This window comes from Impatiens glandulifera, chromosome 2 (genome assembly GCF_907164915.1).
Source record: "Impatiens glandulifera chromosome 2, dImpGla2.1, whole genome shotgun sequence".
NCBI classification, from domain to species: Eukaryota; Viridiplantae; Streptophyta; class Magnoliopsida; order Ericales; family Balsaminaceae; genus Impatiens; species Impatiens glandulifera.
In genome coordinates, this window is record NC_061863.1 from 56,009,558 (window position 1) to 56,027,955 (window position 18,398).

The following is an 18,398-nucleotide window of genomic DNA, read 5'->3' on the forward strand; positions in this document are numbered from 1 at the left end:
AAAATATTATATAAATGAATTAAATTATATAGATAAATTAAAATAATAAATTATATAAATAAGTTTAATGTATAAAATGAATTTAATTAAGTCTAGGGGTTAAATTTAAAAAACAAATAAAATTTTGAGTTTCATGAACAGTGTAAACGCATATATGCGTTTACAGGAAGGAGAAAATGAGAAAAACTCATTTTGGGTTTGAGTATTAGTATCGGTTGGAGGGAAAAAGAGGTTTTAGGTTTGGATATTGGAGGGAAAAACTCATTTATTTTGGGTTTGAGTATTTTATATGATAATTAGATATTATTATTTTTTATTAATTTTAATATAATAATAATAATAATAATAATAATAATAATACAAATTACCTATAAGATAAATATTAAAAATAAATTATATAAATACATGGGTAAAATAGTCTTTTATATTTTTTTATTAATTTTTTATACCACCAACCAAACACAAAATAATAAATTTATATAATTTATACTCCTAACCAAACACAAATAATCTATATAATTTATACCTTCTAATACCCTCTTACAATTTATACCTCCTTACAACTTATACTATACAATTACTAGGAAAATTTTCGTGTGATTCACACGGATAAGGATAAAAATAAAATAAATTAAAAAAATTATAATAATATTTATTCAATGTTTAAAATTATTAAAATAAAAAATATAACGCTCTCATTTCACATTTTATTCACTTCGATAAAACAACTTATTTTCTCACATGTTTCATCACATATTTTTTTCGAATGAATCTCTCATTTCGTGATTTTACACTTTCACTTTGTCAATCAAATATTTGATTCATATTTTTTAATAATTAGCATCGTGATCTCACACTTTGATCAATTAAATATTTGATTCATATTTCTTTAACCACTTTCACATGATACCGGTCTATTATCCCTCGACAAAGCACATCTCAATCACATTTGGTTAAAGGTTGTACTTGTTTTTGTTAGGTTGCAAGTATGGGTGTTCAATATTTGGTTTGAACCGAATATCTGACCGAATTCGAATTCACCGAATTCGAATAAACCGAATTCGAATTACATTTTTGGTTTTCTAATCGAATTTTAAACTGATTCGAATTCAAATACGGTTTTCAGTTTGGTTTTCGAGTTTAGGTTTCAACTCGAAAACCAAACCTAAAACCGAATTCATTTTTATTATATATTATATAACTAATTACATATTATATATTAAATTATCATAGGCCTCCTAACAGATCCCTACATTAAATCCATAATCCTCCATTCATTATCCCCTTTCTCTAGTTGTCCACATCCTCAACCGCCATATATTGTCGTCGTCGACACTATTTTACTTTCGTCGTTCAATTATTGAATATATATTAGCGTTAGTCACTAAGCTAAGTTTGCGTGATTTATATATATTTTTTATAATTTAAGTAGATAAGATCTCCTTAACAACTTATTTATTTTGTTAACTCTTTTTACAAAAAAATTATCTTATGGGTAGGTGATGTTCTATATTTGGTCTAAACCGAATATCCGACCGAATTCGAACCGAATTCGTATTTACCGAATTCGAATAAACCGAATTCGAATTTATTCAAATCGGTTCGGTTTTCGAATTTGCTTAAAAAAATAAAAATTCGAAGAACTCGAACCGAAAACTCGAATAACCCGAAAACCGAACCGATGAACACCCCTAGTTGCAAATTCGAAACCTACAAATAACATTTTTAAATTTATTTTTAACTGTTTTAAGTTTATGGGCAGGTCAACCCACAATCCAACCCAAGTATTCATTTACTCTCATATAAATATCCAAATTAACCACAGCTCTCGACCCGGCAATCCGGACACTTTAAAAATTAAGCATCATTATATATATATATATAGATTAGTTAGTTAAAAATTTTAATTTTTATTATTAAAATGTCTCGCGTTCATGAAATTTGGTGTTGAATCTTAAATATAAAGTGTTGTTAGCCTAGTTGGTTAAAATGTTGTACTTGTTTTGTTAGGTTGTAAGTTCGAAACTTACAAATAACATTTTTAAATTTATTTTTAACCGTTTTAAGTTTATGGGCGGGTCAACCCACAATCTGACCCAATTATCCATTTACTCTCACATAAATATCCAAATTAACCACAGCTTTTGACCCGGCAATCCGGACACTTTAAAAATTAAGCATCATTATATATATATATATATATATATTTCTTTAACCATTTTCAAATGATACCGATCTATTTTCTCTCGACAATCCACATTTCAATCACATTTTGTTAAAGGTTGTACTTGTTTTGTTAGGTTGCAAGTTCGAAACCTACAAATAACATTTTTAAATTTATTTTTAACCATTTTAAGTTTATGGGCGGGTCAACCCACAATCCGACCCAAGTATCCATTTACTCTCACATATATCCAAATTAACCACAGCTCTCGACCCGGCGATCCGGACACTTTAAAAATTAAGCATCATTATATATATATATATACATAGATTAGTTAGTTAAAAAGTTGAACTTATATTGTTAAAATGTCACGCCTTTATCAAATTTTGGGTTGAATTTAAAATATAATGTGTTATTAGCCTAGTTGCTTAAAAGGTTGTATATGTTTTGTTAGGTTGCAAGTTCGAACCATACCTATAACATTTTTAATTTTATTTTTATCCGTTTTAAGTTTATGAGCAGGTCAACCTACAATCCGACTCAAGTATCTATTTACTCTCACATATATCCAAATTAACCACAGCTCTCGACCCGGCAATCCGGACACTTTAAAAATTAAGCATTATTATGTATATATATATAGATTATCGCATACCAAACACTAACTAAGTATAATAACATTCTTAATTGTTATAACTTAGACAAATAAAATTTAAAATCAATTTTTCTTAGAAAATATAAATTATTCTAAAAATAATTGTTCTTTAAAATAATTTGTGTAATAAGGCCGTGGATAAATTTAGTATTAGTATAAATTCGGATTTATTAAAAATATAAACTATAAAATTAGGAAAGAAAAAAAATGAGTGACTTACCCATTAACGTTAACTTATGGAAAGACTCATACTAGAGTTGTTTATCTTATCACTTTTCTGATAATGTGAAAACCTGAGTGAAAATAGAAATTTTGTAAGAGATACTTTCTAGATTGTTATTAAAAATATAAGTCTTTTAAAAATTAAATTAAATCAATTTTTTTTAATCTTTTTTATTATATATTTATTTTTTTAATTATTTATTATCATTTTTTCTTAGTTAGGGGATTTGATTTTTTTTGAAATAACACATAAAACAAATAATTCGAAGTAAATCTAAATCAATTATATTAAATGATATCAAAAGTAATTTAGCCGGCTCCATCGACAATCTAGATGACCGGTCTAATTCGACTTTCAAATAGATGAATAAAACTAATTTACTTATAGTTACATGTTATTCTAATTACAAAACATGACACTAAATAATACTAAATTAATATGTTTTTCGTCATGAATAAATGTATTAATCGAGGACACAAGGATGTGTGCAAATTAAAAGGACACAACTCTGATCATTATTCCAACCTAAGTCCAAAATCATTGGCTATCAAAACACAAATATGAACTAGAAAATATCTGCAAACATAGTAAACTAGAGTGAATTAGTCAGTCATATGAAGGTCCAATTGAATTCAATTAGAGAATTTGAATTCCAATGAGAATGGGTCATTTTACTTCTCAATACAGATTGTTTTCATCTTTTCTGTACGTTTATTGCTAACTATAGGAATGGTTATAAAAACTGAGAGAAAGAGTAATTTTCTAAGCTATTGATATCAAGAATAAATGACGATTTCTTTAAGGAGTATTAAATTTGCCCTATGCTGAGAGTAGAAGTTACTTGTTTGGATCTCTAAATTAATGTTGTGCAGATAATTACCTCCGTTGAGATGATTGAAAATTCATTGTTTTCTTCATCTGAATGCGGAGATTGACGAATTATTGATGTGTTTTCAGTGAACGAAACATTATTGAATGTTAAGAACTACGCAATGTAGATAAGTATCCTGTCTCGATTCTATTTGTCTGTATATTAGTTGTTTCCATGAGATAATATTATTTGAGTGTTATTAATATGTCAAACTTGGGATATATTACGACTTTTTTATTTTTATATTTTAATATTTTGAACGGTATATTGGATAATTGAGTTGGTTATTAGATGATTGTATTTTTGGATGAATTGAGATTTAAGTTTATTGAATGATTGTATTTTTGGATTATTGAGATTTTGGTATATAAAATTTGGTATTTTTAATTTGTTTATAATTTATGTCTGAAATTGTTTGGTTTAAATAGATAATATTTGGTTTATAATAGTTTTATTTTAAATTTTTTTATAATAAATTAAAGTTTTTTTCGAGAGCCCATATGCCCTCCCAAATAAATTATCATCGAGAACACTTATGTCCTCCCAAATAAATTATCACCGAGAGCCCTTATGCCCTCCCAAATAAGTTATCTCCGAGAGCTATATATGCCCTCCCAAATACTCTATTTTTTCCACCGACAGATCTATCACCGAGAAGTTGCGAGAGCATTCATCGCCCTCGGTGACCACTATCACCGAAGGCATATAATCTTTCTTCGAGGGTTTTTGCTCTCCTTAAAGATCAATTTTTACTAGTGATCGTTGAGGTGCAAGAATTCGTTATAGATCTCGTAATACCTATCCAATTTATGAGCCAACAAATCAGGCATATGGTCGTCAAATAGGTCTTCTTTGAATTTGTCCATCTGTTTTTGCATATCATCAATCTCTTCAAAACTAGGTATGTGGAGAGAGTCCAACGTCAAAGGTATTGCTTCATCTACCGAGTCAAAGGTAATCCTTCATTTTGCTGTTCGAACAAATAATTATTATGATTATATTGAGAAAAATAAGGAAAATGTGTTGCAACTAAATATTTTGATTTTTTCAAAATTACCTGAAAGGTAGTCGATACTGTCACTTCATTTATTTATTGGAATAGGGTCACTTTAGGGACTAGTTAGATTATTCACGATTGTGCATTGCTGCTTGACAATATTTGAATTATTCTCAACCTCCTTTTGTTGTTCTTGAATGGTCAATTTTACCCTACCGATGTGGTCTTTTCCTTTTCAATTTACATTCTTGTTCCATTTGTTTGGCCTGGTGACTGTCGATACTGAATTCTTTCATAAGCGTACTAAATAGAGGAACGAAGTGATTGAAAAGATTGAAGTAATGAAAAAAATGAGAAAAAAAAATCAAATTAATCAAAAAAAAAAAACTAAATAAAACAGACTCTTAATATGGTGTTTTTTTATGTTTTATTATTGGTATAAATTTATACCTTATATCATTTATACTTCATATTTGATGTAAAATATTAACCCGTTCTTTAGTTACAATATTATTCTTATTTCATTTAATATTTTATTTCTTATTATACTCTTTATTAATACTATATATAACTTATTATTATATAATATATTAAATATATTTTATTTAGTTTTAATATTATTATTATATATAATTATTTTTAATATTGATATTTTTTAAATAATTTAATATTTTAATTAAAAAATATTTATTTATTTTTATAACAATAGTTTTATTAATTATTATTTTCTATATATTATATATAATATTTTTATTTATTTATTTTATTACAATTATTAATAATATTTATATTAAATAAACATAATTTATCGTTTATATTATAATTAATTTTTTATATTTTAATTAAAATTATATTAATTATTAAATAATAGCAATACAAAAATTTATAATAATAACCAATATTATTTATAATATAAATAAATATAAATAATAGTAATAATTTTAAATTCATATTTATACAACTTATACTATATATATCAAACACAAAATTATATATCATATACAATTTATACTATTTCTTATCATTAATATCAAACATCAATAACATATATATACAAGTTATACTACTCTATATTATTTATACTTCGTTACAATTTATATCTTTATACAACTTATACACATACTAAACGTAATTGAATGCATATATTGTTCAATGTTGTGTTGTTTATTTCTAGTATTTCATCTCTTGTTTGGTCCATTGTTTTGTTGATGATGGATCTATCTGAAAATGGAACATTTTTTAATTAAAGCTCAAGGTAGGCTTGTTTTTTCATTCCTAATTTCATACACTTATTGATTATATAAATTGTGTGTTGATTTGAAACAAGTTTGATATCTTTATTATTAAATTTGGGTAAATTGTGGATTCCCTTGGAATTTCAGTACGGCAACTCGTTTGGATTATTCCGTTTTCTAAGTCCTTGTAATTTTAAGAGATGATCATCTCATGGAATCCCAACTTATTTCTCTTGTTCAGCACTTGCATGTAGATTTACTAACATCTTCATCCGGTAATTGATTTCGACTTAATGGAAGATTTCTACCAGAGTCATTCATCTTATCGTTTTTTTGAAATAATGTGAAATGGAAGATTTCTACCAAAGTAGTTTATCTTATCGCTTTTCTGATAATGTGAAAAACTGGTTTATTTCAGTTATGCATTGAGCAATTGATTATTTATAATTTTTTTCATCCTATAAGTAACATGTTACAAACTTGTTGTAATTATTGGACTTGTTCTATTCCCAAATAGGATTGATTCAAATGCTTCATATCTTCCAAACAGTTAATGACATAAATACTTCATATTTTATAACTTTTTTGTTCAATAATTATATGTTGATAAAATTATTTATTATATTGTATGTTGAAGAGAAAGCTGGCCTAAAACTGAGAAAAATCCAGAATAAACAAGCCAAATTGAGATAATAGTAATAATAATAGTAACATTATGGCTTTCATTAATGAGTCAATGTGAGCAGTGTAAATAACAACACTCTGTATACATATATCATCAATTCTACAATACTACTACTTTTCCAGAAATAATTGAGTCCCCACTTCCTCCTCAAACAAAAGAAGTCAAGAAAAGTTTATGTTGATTGGAATATAAGATAATAATCGCCATTTATTTGTTCCCAAAACAAAATTTTAAAAGCATTCTACACATCAGCTTAATCTGAACCTGCTTTCTGCTCACAGGCTCAACCCCAAAAAAAAAATCAGAAAGTTGCTGAGGGCGAGTTCATTTCTCCTGCTCTAATCGAAGTATATATTGTATCTATAGACTCCAACAACAGCCTTGAAACACAAAGATTACTTACTACGTTTTTTTGCTTCACTGTATAGGACAACACCCATAACTGTAAGTGAGTAGCCCAGCATCCCAGTAACTGAAACGGGATTTCTGAATATCAATATCGAAACTACCACAGCAACTGCCCCCTTTGCATTCCCAAGAACCTGGAAGATACAGTTACATTTCTTATTCCCAAACGCTATTACACCAACAAGTCTTGTATCTTGATTTCGTTTAATTAATTACTTTGAAGTTTTTTCAAAAGCATGTAAAATCTGAATTCGTGGATGTATAGGATCGAATGTTCAAAAACCTGACAAATCGACCCATAATATATGATACACATGATCCACAGGATATAGTATCTTGATATAGTCAAATAACCGAACCAACGCATCAGCGATCACCCCTAGCTATACCAAGTAAGTTAAGCTTCCTTCGCTAAGTCTAAAAAGGTAAGATGTATCATGTCTGCTCTAGACCTGATGGGAAAGAAAGTCTTGTGTACACATTAAAACAATAAATAAAAGCAAAAGTCTAGATGAGGTACTTATCGCCTTCACAAGAAACTTGGTTTGGTGGAGCCTAGCAGAAAAACTAGGTTAAAAATAGTGTTAAGAATACTAAATTTTAACTTTTCTGACTCAATTAAGTATTCTAAAAATAGTTGAATAAACGAAATACATATATCTAAATTTGAAGTAATTGCCATGTAAGTTGATTTGATCAAATGTGGAATCACTATCGAAAAAGTCTTAATTGCCATGTAAGTTCATTAATTTCCAGGTTAAAGTTGTTAGGCTCGTATCCCGTGGAATCACAATAAAAAAAGCCGAGAGGGGCACACGCACGTGCGGCTGGAACTGTGTTTTTTACTCTTTAGAGTTAGATGCTTTTACTATATTACAGAGAGCTAGGTCATTCCTAGTTTACAAAATTAAGCCATATTTTATAGTTTAATTTTTTTAGCTTAATTTAAGTTGAGTCTGAATAATTAAATGATTTTAAATAGCAATTGTCAATTGTCTTAATTCAAATAAGTACTTAATCTAATAAATTGTGTTATTAAACACACCGCCTAAATTTATGATTACCAAAACAAGCTCTTTTATGGAGATAATTGAACTAACTGGCAAAAAATGGAATTATCCTATCAAAAGATGAAAAAAATGGTTTACGAGATGCACATAAGTGGTGCAATTACACATATATTATGCAAACTTTCATAGAAGATGCTATTGTAAATTGATATATACACTAGCATTATAATCCCAATTTCATACAAGATGAAATCTTGTATCATTTCTCAGCAAAACAAAAAAAAAATCTGATATCATTTCTCAGCAAACAAAAAAATCAGAAGCATTGAAGAGCCTATAGCATTAAAAACAAGAACAGGACAAACATGAGAATTTTGGAATCACGAGAAGGAAAAAGAAAGAGGAATACCTGTAGGGTTAAAGCACTAGTGTGTTTTGTGACCAAAAAATTTGTCAGATTCACAAAATATGCCAGGGCGGAGTTGAAGAGAAGATACCATATGATCCTGATATCCTCCTTTGCCAAGGCTAACGTTAAACCAACTACATTTTCTTCCATATAAAGTGTTGCAGGAAGTAGAAGTACAACAGCTATTGGAGCCATGTAAAGTAAAAGGTTCATGGAGTTCAACTTTTCCCTTCAATAAAAAAAATGCAGATATGTAGTTAAAATCAGTATTGACCCCTACATTAAGAACCAAAAAAAACTGTTTTAAACTCTCTTTTACATCTAGAGTTCCTTCCCATGTTAGTTCAAACTCCTAAGATGACCTTTTCATTTCAAATTGCCAAAAATATACAAAAAAATAAATGCATTCATACCCTTCAGAAGAAAGCAGAATTCCTTGGAGAACAGATTTAAGTGCCCTTGCAGCTGTTGCACCAATGCATATTATAAATCCAAAAAGATGAAAACTTGGCTCACCCTGAGACCATAAAACATTGAATTAGATTCACTCAAGAAACCATGAATATAAATATCAACAGTTTCTATCAGATCATTCTAAATATAAGCAGGTAATACTAGTAAGTATAGTGTAGCTCAAGGATTGCATCAAAAGTGGCAAGCATATCTAATTACTATTTCGATATTCAATCCGAAACTTAACTAATCCTATTATAATCTCCTATATTTAAAGAAGATAATATATTACCCGACAAACAATAGAATAATGTTGTGTAAAACCTTGCTAAGTAAAATATGTTGGTGCTACGCATACATAGGTGAAAATGTAATTGATAAAAAAATGTAGGTAATAAAGTGTCCACCAATCTCTGTCACAATTTATAAACTAGTATTCGTCATAATCACGATCACGATCCCATTGGAAAATCGTAAAAGTTCATGAGCAAGATTATAGTTCAGATGATGTATGATTATTTTTGCTTCATTAGTATACAAAATGTTTTTCATGATCCAAATTATAGTAAAATACTTTTTTTTCATTTGGTCATGATCCAAATTACAGATCATCGTGAGTTTTGACAAACATAACAAATGTAGATTCTTTCGGATCATAGTCAACATGAAAAAATTGTATAACAAAATAGTCCATTATATAAACACGACTGCACATCGCTATTCAAAAGACCAGCTTAGTATCGGCATGCTAATTGTGAATTCTGTTGTTACCCGTTATTCCTCAGGATCAAGAGACATAATGAATTTTCTTCCTTTTTATGCAGTAAATTCCATTCTTCTTGCTCTATTGAGAGAATGGATTAAAACACGGTACTCTAGTCCTTCCATTTAGCCTATGACTAATGGCTAAACCCACAGAGAATTCTAATTAACCAGCAATTTAGACTAAATATCCTTAGAAAAATCTATATAAATTGACTAAGCTATGATACCAATTACAATGAAATAGAAAGGCAATCAATCACATACCCCGCTAGCTATGACAACGCCAGTCACGACAGGAATGAGAGTCACGTATGTAAGCCAGGCCTCCCTCTTCATAGTTATAAAATACGCAAATACAGCAGTAAAGAAAGGCGTCGTAGCTCCAATAGCCTGATTAAACGAAACCGGTAAATATCGAAGAGATATATTTCCGCTGACAACAGAAGTACAGAAGACCATGCTAAGAGCAGCAATCTTCATGAACTGCACCCTAGACCGAATCGTCTGCATAGGAACCATCTTCATCCACGCTATGGCTATATAGCTGAGCAACGAACAAGCCGTCATGTGACACATTGTTAGGAAGATAGGATACTTGAAGCCATAATTGCTTAGCAAATACTTGTTGAGCAACAGAACACCAATGTTTGAAGAATACCATGAAGCTACGAGCCCGATGGTGAAGAGTCGGCTCGAACCTTTTACCGTGGACATAATTGAGCCGGAAATTTCGTAAAATGTGCTTAGTTTAGGGCTTCGTAGCAATTTGGAAGTTCAAAATCTCAAATGTAAAGCAAGAAAAGAAAACTTTAACTAGATAGCTATCTAGAGGTTTAGGCTAGGGAAACATTAGATCTGTGAGAGATTAATGATGGAGGACGGGGAGAAATTAGAAAGAATGAAAGAGATCTGAGCAACATTCTGAATATAGAGGGAGAGAAATACATCACATCTCCTCTGTCCATGGATCTGGCATTTCCCTTCAGAGAACAGACTAATATATAGAGAGAGAAATGGATGAGATGAATTATCTTGCTGGATCGATGACGAAGAAGAAGAAGAATTTTACCCTAATTCAGATGATCGCTAGTTGGGGAAGAAGGTGGGAAGACCGTCGAAGAGAGAGAAACTGGTATAAACCGGAGATGAACCGTGGACTTACTTAACTTAATCCTTTAATTTGCTTTTCTTTTCTTTATCTAATTAAATATTCATATTATTTTAGTTATGTTACAAAAATAAATGAGACAAGTTAATTTTGTGAATTTTATAAATTTGATTTTTATTTGGAATTTTGTATATATTTAGTGTGGATTTGGTGAATTGTGTTTGTTATTTTTAAATATGTTAAAAATGGTAGGGTGGTATTTAATAATGGTCAAACTAGGTTCTTTATTGGGTGGATCAATTGAGATTTTGATTTTTTTCTTTTTTTATTTCACAATTTTGGGCATTTTATGGTCAATACAAACACCATAGATTTTGTGTTAAGATTTCAAACGTCGTGTTTAACTAATTATTTGCGTATCATTTATAAATAAATAATTTATATTAATAATTTAATTACAAAATTTATCAATCAGTAATCAAAACTCTTAAATCGCTAAAATTTTATAGTTAAATTAGTGACATTATCTTTTATTTATTTATTTATAAACATCACTTAAATAATAAGTTAAAATTTTTTTGTATAATTTTAACAATAAAAGGCTCTAATTTATAAAGTTTGAAAAAAAAATATTTGAAAACTCTTTGACCTTAATAAGGAACCCTAGTTTGACAATTGAAGCAATTTAATAATACAAATATTAGTTTCATTTAAAAAAAAAACACTTATTGTTATTATTTATTTAGATATAGTTTAAAATAAATTAAAAAATCTGATTAAATTTAGTGTTTAAATATTTGTGTATTACAAAATATAAACAATAAGTGTTTAAAGAATGAGTCATTATAAGTATTGAGTTATAGAAGAAAAAATATTATTTATTAACATAACTCAAATATTAAAACTAATTAATCTCAAATCATCCTTTCCAAACAACCCCTAAAATGTGTTATATTTGTGGTGTGACATGTTTGTATATAGGCAAATGTAAGTTGACTTTGTATTGCACGTCTTGAAGTGTCTTTTTTGGAATCAAACTAGACCGTTGACTTATAAAACAAGATTTGAGTATATTCGATCTGAATTAGATTTCATTATATAGACCATTAAAGTGTAACATATATTTATAATCATTTTAAATAAATACATTTTTATTTATCTTTCTCTGATTTGTATAATTACCCATCACAAAGTGTGGATTGGCATTGTGTAGAGTCTATATAACATAACTTTTGAGACTTGAAAGACTCAAATGAGTGCTCATCTTATGGTGTTCTTTGAAGATCTTTGCTGGATTTGAATTCATCCTTTTTTGCCCACAAAATCTCCTTAAAGAAATCATCATGCAAATTTAATTGTCTATAAAGACTTTTTTTTTCGAACTTTTATTTAGATTCTTTGAAAGCATGTAAAATGGGATGAAATAAATTAGTGCTAAATGTGTTATATTTTCTTTATTGTTGTAAATGTTTAGTAACCTCCTCTCCCGTTCTCATTATCCAAATAACCTTGATTCATGACTATGTAATATTGCTTTATATACAAGTTTATTATTTTGATCTTTTAATTTCCTAAGGAAAAAATCATTAAAATATGTTGTAAAGTAATTAAAGATTGCTTTAATCACAAATTAAGATGTTTAGCTATTTGAAATATCAATTACATCAATATAATATGTACGAAGATCATATAATATTGACGAATCAATCAATATAATAGTAGAGAACAAATACAAGAATAAAACATGATTTGAAGAGAGGGCTACTTAATATACAAGATTGAATAATTAATTAATGATACAAGATTGAACAATTAAAACAATGTTTTAGTAAACTTAAAATTAAGATCTGAATATTTAATTTTAAGTATAGAATAATTTAAATATTTGAAGATAAAAACTGAATTAACCAAATAAAAAAATTTAAATTTTAAGTACTCAATAGGTTCAAATTTGCTGTATTATTCCAGATTATGTGTTCCATTGTGTATTATCTCCACAAAAATGAGTTATTTTATAAAATGAGTCAAAAGTAATAAAGAAGTAATAAAAAAAGCAACATATTTTGTAAATGTAATACATAGTGTAACAAAAAATCTAAAACACTATATTTGATATTATCTATAAGTTGATTTCAATATTTTTAGAGGAGTGGAATTTAGGTAAGAAATGATGTGACATCACCTTATTTATTAAAAAAAATAAAATGTAAGGAAATAGACAAAATAAATAAATTATTATGTATATTTTTTCAGCCAAACAAATTGAGTCAAGTCATTCTCTCTTGTTTTCTCACCAAAATTATTTTTTTCAATATTTCTCATAAATTAATTTGTGAAAAAATATACTAAGATTATTATACCATTATAAATTAATTATATTATTTAATAAAGTCATTGAATTATATAATTAAATAAATATAATTTGATATATTAAATAAAAATTATTTAAAATAAAATATCAACATTTTTAATCTTTTTAACTTGCAATTGAATAATTAATTTATAATTTATTTAAGTATATATATAAATAAATAGAGAAATATGGCCTATATATATTTCTCATATGTTTTCTTCTATTTTCTTTATTTAAATATTTGATCACATTTTTTTCTATTAAATTTGTATTTGAAATTAATCTTAACATAGAGAATTAGTGCGTCATCAAAGAGAATGAGACATATTTGTTGGCAGGAAAAAAATATGTAAAATATAATTCAATTAATCGTAATTTTATTATATTTATAAAGATAAATTAGTCTTTTTAGTGTTTTCTTTAAGTAATTTGTTTATTTATTTCTTTTTTTAAAAAATAAATTAGATATTTTTTATTTTTTTTAACATACATAAATAAATGATTAAAAATATGAGTCAAACTTATATTAAATAAATTATTAATATATTAAATTAAGTAATAATTCATTTTATGAAACATCTTTCTTAATCTATATCTCTTAGTATATATTTTAAGAAATGAACTTAGTAGCAGATCAATATTATTTCAAAAGATTTCTCACATGTATGTATCAAGTTTTATGGTTGAAAAAAAAAACATATAGACTAATGTGATCATATTTAAACTATAATATAATATAATATAATATAATATATATATATATATTAAGTTAAGAAATTATAATTCAATATAATATATCGAGTTTATTAAATAATTAATATATAAGATTATAATAGTTTGATGTATTTTTTTGAGTATTAATTTTTAGATATTATCAAATTAATTCAAATATTGAATATTTAATTTTTTTTTGTTAATTTAATTTTTAATTTTTAAATATTTAAATACTTAGAATTTAGTATTCAATAATCATATTAATTTTCAATTTTATAAAAAAATGTGCATAAATCTTTGTAGAATATCTTGACTATCTCACAATATCTTTTTAAATTAAAAAGTATTAAAGTGTCTCAATTAGTTGAAAGTTGAAACAACTTATTTCCGTTAAGTTAGTTAAACTGTTTTTGAAGCGAAAAAAATTAATTTGACAATGTTTATGATTTTTTTTACATAGATATATTTAATACCAATCATCCTTTTAAATATTAAATCTGAAAATCTTAGGTTTAAATAGTTTGTAAATATATTCAAGATGATTTTTTACTTAATCCTCCAGCCGGAAATAGTAAATATAGCGTCGGAACATTACCGCCTCTCAGAACATTACCGCATCTCTAATGATTGAAACCAGTTTTTACCGTTAAGTTAGTTACCTTGTTTTTTAAGCGCGAAAAATAATTTGACAATATTTATGTTTTTTTTACCTGAATACAATTACAATAATTTTTTTTCTCAATATCAAATCTAAAAAATCTTAAGTTTCCATAGTTTATAAATATATTCAAGAGTTTTTCTTTTATTCAATCCTTCGGCCGAAAATAAAAAATTTAGCGTAGGAACATTATCACATCTCCATCGGTTAAAACCACATTTTATAGTTAAGTTAGTTAACTTGTTTCTTAAACACGGAATATCAAATTTGAAAAAACAGATTTAGATAGTTTGTAAATATATTGAAAATATTTTTTCCTTTTGTAAATAGTAAATTTAGTGCTGCAACATTACCGTGTCTCCAACTATTGAAACTATTTCTTATTCTTTTGTTAGTTAGCTTGTTTTCTAAGTGAAAAAAAATCTAATTTGATAATGCTTATATATTTTACATAAATACTTACAATATTCTTAATGTCAAATTTGGAAAATCTTAGGTTTAGATAGTTTATAAATTATATTCAAGAGATTTTTTACTTTGCGTCAGAATATTACATGTCTCAACCGAGAATTTAATGAGGGTTGAAACAACTTTTTATCGTTAAGTTAGTTATTTTGTATTCTTGTTTTTGAAGCGCGAAAAAATATAAATAATTTACAACCAAACATTTTTTTTTTCTAATATGGAAATGTATTAGGTTTTCGTAGTGTGTAAATATATTTAAAAGTTTCTTACTCCATCCTCGGGCTGAAAATAGTAAATTTTGCGCTGAACCGAGGTCTCATCCTCCATCGGTTCTGTACCGTTAAGTTAGTTAGCTTGTTTTTTAAGTGCGAAAAATTAATTTATAATATTTTTTTTTTACAAAATGATTATTTTTGAATATGAAACCTCCTGCCGCCAAGAATAGTAAATTTAGCTGGATCATGCGTACTATGAAACATATTGAACCAGATTACCCAAATTCTATTGAATATATACAAGGTATAGAATGCCCTAAATTATAAGTCATTTTTTTTACTTTTGTCTCTCATCCAAACCCTGGCAGCTGTCAATCGATTCCCAGTTCTTCTACAATGGACATCAAGAGTGATCCTTCTAAGCATGGAGAGAGTATGAAACAAAGCTCCGCCGCCGCCGACGACTCTGATTCCGTCCATCTCGCAACCTCTCTGCCGGAAGAAATCATTTCAGATATCCTAATCAAACTGCCAGTCAAATCACTCATCCGATTTAAGTCCGTCTGCAAATCCTGGAGTGCTTTGATATCTGATCCAATATTCGTTAAGGCCCATCTGCAAGGTAACATCCAAGACAAGAATTATGCACGCCATAGACTTATTATGAAAACCCGTCCTCAGTTTGATGTGAAATCCTGTTCTCTCTCATCTGTTTTGAATGAAGAATCTTCTATTACAGACATCGATTATCCATTGGAGGATTACCCCCTATCGTTTCGGGTAATTGGTTCAGCTAACGGGTTAGTTTGTATACGTTTGCTTGCATGTGATAATTCTTTATTTATATGGAACCCATCTACTGGGAGAGCAAAGAGTCTGCCTCCTTATGGTTTTAGAATACATCTAGAGCGAATCATTTCATATGGGTTTGGATATGACGAAGCTAATTCCGATTATAAGGTGGTTGTTATTTACCTTTTAGGAAGACCTTTTGAAATGTCTTATAATCCTGTAGCAAAGATTTATGGGTTAAAGAGTGATTCTTGGAGGAAGATTGAAGATTTTTATATAATTCCTCAGATGTCTCCTTATTGCACGTTTGTGAGTGGATCCCTTAACTGGGCAGCAGCTGTTGACAATATTGTCTCTTTTGATTTGTCGAAAGAAACCTGTTCTGTAACCCGTCTACCTTTTTATGACCGGGAGATGGTTTGTGGTTCAAATTTAGGGAATTTAAGTGGATGTCTATGTCAGCTATCTTCCGATTATGGGATGATGAAAATTGATTTATGGGTGATGAAGCAGTTTGGAAAAGTAGAGTCCTGGTCTAAGATGTATTCAATACCGTATCAATGTGAGATAAGAACTTTTAAGGATTATACATCCTTGATTATTTCCGGGAAGAATAAAGTGCTTATGTTGATTGGATCGGTTTTGATATTGTGTAATCTTGAGACTAAGACGGTTACACATCCTGACCTTCAAAATATCAACAATTTCCTTGATGTAAACACTTATATTGAGAGCCTGGTCGCACCTGATGATGCCAGCAACAAATCATTAGAAGAGGTGATTGATGAAATGGTAAGAAGGTTGTTTTAAATTCTTAGTTAATTCATTGCATTCTCTTTAACAAAAAGTGTTTGTTTTTTTACATAATTCATATGATTTCCTAAGAAGTTTATATATGTTCTTCTTCTATAACTGGATGGGGATCGCTCAGTCACCAATTCCCAGCCCTAGATAGCTATATACTTGTATAATCTTTTTGTCAATTTTGTATGTTGAAAAAATATGTGTATATATCACTCTGCAACCAAACATAATACTAAACAGCTATACTCACAAGATGTTTTACCTCATATTTCTCATAATTGTTTTGTATTTTAAATGATTTCATTCACACCTCATTTTGATGAAAAAGGGCTCATTCTAAGGTTTTAGCTTTGGTATTATATAGCAGCTCTTATATATCTTAAGATTTAAAAGAAGTTTGATTCTAGTAGCGTGTGTTACTGTTATGCTATATAAAATTTGTGTTTTATCTGCATCTCTTTATCTTTTGATCACGCAGGCATACTGAATTTTGCTGTCAGAATAGTCTTTGTTCGATATTGTTGAATGATGAATGAATACAAGTGAAGATGATGACGATGATGTTGATGATGAATCATTGAAGTTTGAATTATATTTTCTTAATTTAAGTGTTGGATTTTTAACAACGTGTAAACTGAAGTGTTTCCTATTTTCATTCTCTTTATCTTTTTAATATTATGACTATGGAAAATTACTTATACAAAAACTTTTTTCTTTATTTCTTTTAATTTCCAAAGGCCAAGTTTATTTTCAGTAATGCAAAGATCATTTTCATCACCTTATTTATATAGATTTATTATGTATTTATTTGAAATATTGAGTAGGTCAAAAAAATTGTATTTAAATCTCAAGTTGGGTATAGTTTTAAGTTTTCCAGTTTCTTCCATTGCTTTCATTTGAAACAATCACAAAACATGGAAATGGGTAAACTTGGAAATTTTTGAATCCATGATAGAATAGCTTAAGTTCTCTTTTATCTGTTTTTTTTTTTAATTATGAAACTTTACTCTATTAGAAAATTCTTTTGGAGAAGGATATAACTGAAACATTTAAAAAAAAAAGTCATATAATTTCAATTACATTGGAATTATTTTTATGATTCCTTATTTTAAGCTATCATTAAACAAAAAAACTTGAAATTAAGCCCAATTTTCAATTTCCAATTTTGACAGAACCAAACATAATCAGGAATTTTGGTATAAATATAGTTTTTGATTGTTATATGTGTTGTGTACAGGTAGATTACAAATTACTTCACTTTTAATATCTTTCTAGCCAACTTCTCGATTAACCTGAAATTTAAATAATGATATATTCAATACAATGATTTTCATTTTTATTATTAATAATTATTTTAATTTAAGAAATTATGGACTCATAACTCACTTCAATTAGAGGATTATAGTCCAATTTA

At 27.7% G+C, this 18,398-nt stretch overlaps 2 protein-coding genes across 2 annotated transcripts; one reads left to right on the top strand and one right to left on the bottom strand.

The window, feature by feature from the left end:
• Positions 1-6,847: 6,847 nt before the first annotated feature.
• LOC124927123 (probable sugar phosphate/phosphate translocator At3g11320) lies at positions 6,848-11,017 on the bottom strand. The gene is made up of 4 exons (XM_047467475.1): positions 10,140-11,017; positions 9,071-9,174; positions 8,658-8,886; positions 6,848-7,372 (listed from the first exon to the last, which is right to left on the bottom strand). The coding sequence occupies exons 1-4, from the start codon at positions 10,587-10,589 to the stop codon at positions 7,226-7,228; spliced, it is 930 nt and encodes a 309-aa protein (XP_047323431.1). The 5' UTR covers positions 10,590-11,017; the 3' UTR covers positions 6,848-7,225.
• A 4,730-nt stretch (positions 11,018-15,747) lies between these two features.
• Positions 15,748-17,471, top strand: LOC124924988 (F-box/kelch-repeat protein At3g23880-like). Its single transcript, XM_047464968.1, has 2 exons — positions 15,748-16,972; positions 17,463-17,471. The coding sequence occupies exons 1-2, from the start codon at positions 15,785-15,787 to the stop codon at positions 17,469-17,471; spliced, it is 1,197 nt and encodes a 398-aa protein (XP_047320924.1). The 5' UTR covers positions 15,748-15,784.
• Positions 17,472-18,398: the final 927 nt, after the last annotated feature.